Source organism: Otolemur garnettii, unplaced genomic scaffold (genome assembly GCF_000181295.1).
Source record: "Otolemur garnettii isolate 467f Iridium unplaced genomic scaffold, OtoGar3 scaffold00179, whole genome shotgun sequence".
Taxonomy (NCBI): Eukaryota; Metazoa; Chordata; class Mammalia; order Primates; family Galagidae; genus Otolemur; species Otolemur garnettii.
The window spans coordinates 2,403,057-2,408,427 of NW_003852574.1; the positions used below are offsets into that span (position 1 = coordinate 2,403,057).

Here is a 5,371-nt window from a genome sequence, read left to right on the forward strand (position 1 = left end):
AAGTGTTTGAGGTTGCTATGAGCTCTGACACCACAGCACTCTACCAAGGGCAAGAAAGTGAGACTCTGTCTCAGAGAAATAAAGAATAAATAAAAAATAATTTTTACAGCTAATATAAAGTCAAGGCCAGGTATAGTGGCTCACACCTGTAATCCTAGCACTCTGGGAGGCCAAGGTGGGTGAATTGCTTGAGCTCAGGAGTTCAAGACCAGCCTGGGCAAGACCGAAAGTCAATCTCTAAAAAATAGCCAGGCGTTGTAGCAGGCATCTTTAGTCCTGGCTACTGGGGAGGTTGAGGCAAGAGGATCAGTTGAGCCCAGGAGTTGGTTGCTGTGAGCTGTGACGCCACAGCACTCTACCGAGGGTGACTCTGTGTCAATAAAAAAGAAAAATCAAATTATATTCTTTTCTTTTCTTTTTTGAGACAGAGTCTCAAGCTGTCACCTTGGGTAGAGTGCTGTGGCGTCACAGCTCACAGCAACCACCAACTCTTGGGCTTAAGCATTTCTGTTGCCTCAGCCTCCCAAGTATCTGGGACTACAGGTGCTCGCTACAATGCCTAGCTATTTTTTGGTTGTAGTTGTCATTGTTGTTTGGTGGACCTGGGCTGGATTCAAACCTGCCAGCTCTGGTGTATGTGGCTGGGGCCCTAGCCACTTGAGCTACAGGCGCTGAGCCACAAATCACATTCTTTTCTTTTTTGGTCAAATTATTTTCTAAAGAATTACACTCCTTTACCCTAATACCAGTTATACATTAATGAAAATAAATGAATTTGCTTGTAGTTTAATTCATAGCTTCTCATTTTCTTCTTTTTAATATGATTAGTTGTTTATCTAGAGATACAGACGTTTGTCTAAGAGGAAAGATGTTTGTCTAAGAACTTAGATGTTAAGACTGGCTTAATATTTGGATTCTACTTCTGCCATTTAATCTTTCTAACTATATTCTCATTCATTTGTAAAATTAGGTTATTAATGCCTATCTAGGAAGATTGTAGTAATGTTTAAAGTAAAGATAATGCTTTATCTAGTACCTGACATACAGTAAACATGTAATATATACTAATTGTTATGTTTTTAATGGTTCTTTGTTTCAAATTCAGTATAGCAGGTTACTGATATTTTACAAATTAGGAGCTTTGGGAAATTAGCCTAATTTTTAAGAGTTAACACTTAACCCAGTTTTTATGAGTAGGTATCATATAAGAATTACCTGTGGGTTTGATCAGTTTCAGGAAAATACCAATGAAGGGAAGGCCCCCCCAGAGGACGTCTTTAAGAAGCCCCTGCCTCCTATTGTGAAGAAGGAAGAGAGTCCTCCTCCAGTAAGGCTAACTAATCCCCTGCACTAGGGCTGGTTCTAGGTGGGAAAAGAACTTCAAAGGCTAATGTCCTTCAGCTCCCCGTGTCTCCCAAATAAGGATTCATCTTAAGTACAAGCATAAGGCACATTTTGCTGTCTGATAATAATAGGGGTATTACTAGAGAATCAGAGGCAGTTATCTCTCTCTTTCTTTCTACCCTGTACCATTCCCACCAAACCAAGAAATGTCTCGCCCTTTTTATGTTGTTGTTCTTGACAATTCTTCTCTAAATCACTAAGGAAACTGATTTTCCTGGCCTTGATATTTTCTGCCTTTTGGTGCCATATAAGAATCACTTAGTAGCTGGGCATTATGGTAGGTGCCTATAGTCCCAGCTACTCAGGAGGCTGAGGCAAGAGGATCACCTAAGCCCAGGTGTTGGAGGTTGCTATGAGCTGTGATGCCACAGCTCTCTACCAAGGGCGATAAAGTGAGACTCTTATCTCTAACCAAAAAAAAAAAAAAAGTCACTTAGATACAGATTAGGCCTCCTGTACTGATGCATACATATGGTGCATATCCAGTCTATGAAAATTAGGTCAACTTAAGGAGGTGGTCAGCCATAAAGTTTTTGGTATACAAGGTTTGACAATTAAGTTCATAAACTCATCCTAGAAAAAGTGCTGTATACGGTAAACATGTAATATATACATGTTTCAGTTACCACTGAATATTACTATGGTCACTTTTGAAATACTCCCTTTGGGAAGCTATACACCAAGGCCAGCGCCTAGTCCACCTTCAAAGCAATTCAGAAACTCTTCCTGGAATAGCCAACAGAGCTTTTATCATATTTACCTTTGATGTCCCTCATCAAAATGTCTTCAATATTTCCTTTATCTTTTGGTAAAGAAAAAAAATCATTGAGGACTAGATCAGGTGAGTAGGGAGGGTGTTCCAATACAATTCTTTTACAGGCTAAGAACTCCCTCACAGACTATGCCATGTGAGCTGGTGCATTGTCGTGATGCAAGAGCCATTAGCTGTTGGCTAAGATTTTCAGTTAAGATTTTCCTCTTTCACTAACAGTGTTTACTTGGTCTGCTATGCTTTTGACGGTCAACTGGTGATTTTGATGCACAATTCAATGAATTTTTGCAATGTTTTCATCAGTTCTGCTCATTACTGGCTGTTCTGACCTCTCATCGATGACAATTTCTCTTCCCTCAGAAAAATATTTAATCCATTTGTACACTGCCATTTTCTTCATGGCATTATCCCCATAAACTTGGACTAACATGTCTGTGATTTCACTTCCTTCTTGCCAAGTTTAAAAAAAATTGAATGTTTATTCATTGCTCTAATTCAAGCTCTCACAGTCTCATGACAGCACACAAAAACATTCAGTGACAGTATTGCTGCTAAGCAAGACACTGCCACATGTTGACAGAAACAGTACTATGCACTGATATACCAAGATTGTGAAACCTTATCCACCTGTTTGTACAGTGCTACCAACGTAAGCTCACAATGGCCAGCTCCAAAACATAATTGTCAGACCTCGTATATAGCAATAGTGACCATGCTGTATTTTTCTGTTTTGATTGACCATGGAACCAGTGACTGTGGAGCTCTCAGAAACATGCCAGCTAAGGCATGGGGCAATTATAACAGTTCGCTACTCTTTGTCTTTATTGTGAAAATGCAACATTTGTAACGGTAACAAATATCAGTCCTTTTTCATGAATTTTGCAAAGATTTCTGTTTGTGCAAAATGAACAATGCCTATTAGGCATCGTTTGTACCAAATGAACATTCTATTTGAATGCCTATAGAGTTTGCAGTCAAATGGTTAATTCAGTTCATTGTAACTTCTGTCCTAACCATGCCTTTGCCTTTACCTCACTTAGGAACTGAATCTGTCTACTCAACACTACGGTTACTTTTAGTTTACTTCCTAAATCCCATTTGTTATACCCTTGATGAAATTCATCTTTCCTTTTCTCCATGAGTTATAGTGACTTTGAGGTATTTATCTCTTCCTCATTGTAACTCATAATTTTTTAAATTTTTTTTGCTATTTTCTACCAGTTCTCCCTTTCTTCACATTCTGTTACTAGAGTCACTTCCAAAGGAACTGCTGTGGTTTATCTCAGTGAGCTAGGAACACAGTCAAGCTCTAGACTCTGAAAAATGAGCAGTGGGCCCATGATGGAATAATGAATCCAATTCATATTCTAACTAAAAGAGAATAAAGAAATGAAATACCCATTTTAGAATATCCAAAAATGGGCCCCAACATATGGGTTGAATTTGGTATTGATTCCTGGCCTTCTTCCAGCCTAAGGTGGTAAACCCATTAATTGGCCTCCTGGGTGAATATGGAGGAGACAGTGACTATGAAGAAGAGGAGGAGGAACAGACCCCTCCCCCACAGCCTCGAACAATACAGCCCCAGCAGCGGGAAGAGCTGACCAAGAAGGAGAATGAAGAAGACAGACTCACTGACTGGAATAAACTGGCTTGTCTGCTCTGCAGGAGGCAGTTTCCCAATAAAGAAGTTCTAATCAAACATCAGCAGCTGTCAGACCTACACAAGGTATGAGGGGAAGGGAATATGACCTTGTAAACCTTTGACTCTTATCATCAATGGGCATTACAGGGGATAAAGAAGCTTATGTTTATCCTATCATTCTTCATCAGTATCACTCCCTGTTCCTGTCGTTAAATCAGTCTAATGCAAAAATGAATTGCTCTGAAATAAGCTTATGCCCATCTTTGAAGAACTTCAGTATGTAAACCAAGGCAAGCAGCATGGCTGTGGCTAGGGCACCAAATACAGAGGATGTGCAGGAAGAGAAAGGGCTGTGGAGTAGGAAGCTTACTTACTGGGTTTCTCATCTTAGTTCTGCCATTAACCTAACAGTTGGACCTCAGATAAGCCCCTTCTCTTCTTTGGTACTTGATAGCTTCTCCTGATTCTCTTCAGCTCTGACAATGTTTAGTTTTCACCGTAAGTGATCTTCATATAGTGAGTATTGTTATAAACCATAGCATAACAGCTATCCTTAGGGTGTTAAGTGGACATACATTGATCCTCCCTTGCAGTTTTCCTATTTATATGTACTTAACCAAAGAGCCAAATCATGGATAAATAAAGTCCCTAGATGAACTCATATTCTCAGATTAATTTGTTTTACACTCCTTTAGCAGATATTATGAGAGCAGATGATGACAGTGGATTTAGATTTTCTCTCCGCACAGAATCTCAAAGTCTTATTTAGCTGAAAGCTGAGACATTTTACTTTGTAGTAGGTACTTTTCCCAGCCACCTCTCCAGAGGTTCTGCAGAAGTTCTAGGACTAAGAGAATCTCCTTACTATCCTTGCAACAGATTCCTCCACCATCCTCTGACTTTCTGGAATTCCAAGTCATCAGTCTGGCACAATTGATTTTCAGCTGTTTGGTGTGCATGCTAATAAATGGCTAAGGAGAGGGAGAGTGGTTGTTAGGAAAGAGAAGCCACAGGTCTGGTAAATTGACAAATTGAACTGGCCCCAGAACAATGGAAAGTAGACTAGTACTTTTCCCTTCCTTAGTGTCTTCTAATACAAAGAACTGCCTCTCTATACAAGAGCTGCTTTGGACTCCTTTCACTGGCATAGAGGCATTTCTAGGACCACTTTTTCCCAAGAGCTGTACTCATAGAATTCCCTCTCTTCTCAGCAAAACCTGGAAATCCACCGGAAGATAAAACAATCTGAACAGGAGCTAGCCTATCTGGAGAGGAGAGAACGAGAGGTAAACTTTGGTGACCCCAACTCTTTTTGCTTTCTGATATGGACTTTGTAGGTTGTGCTGATCCCTCCTCACAAGAAGACAGATTGAAGAGGCCCCAAGATATGGTATATATATTTGTCAAAACTCGACTGGATACAGTGCTTCATGCCCATAATCCTAGGACGTTGGGAGACCAAGGCAGGAGGATTGTTTGAGACCAGGATTCCAAGACCAGCCTGGGCAATAGTGAGACCCTCTCTTTACAAAAAATTAAAAAAAAAAAAA

At 40.0% G+C, this 5,371-nt stretch overlaps 1 protein-coding gene across 1 annotated transcript in view; it reads left to right on the plus strand.

Annotated features, from left to right (window-relative positions):
* The window catches only part of RBM6 (RNA binding motif protein 6), a 139,902-nt gene that overhangs the window by 124,111 nt on the left and 10,420 nt on the right, over positions 1–5,371 (plus strand). Inside the window, exons 16-18 of the mRNA XM_023519520.1 lie at positions 1,232–1,327; positions 3,648–3,905; positions 5,033–5,107. Coding sequence (XP_023375288.1) covers positions 1,232–1,327; positions 3,648–3,905; positions 5,033–5,107 — 429 coding nt within the window. The remainder of the gene's footprint in view (positions 1–1,231; positions 1,328–3,647; positions 3,906–5,032; positions 5,108–5,371) is intronic.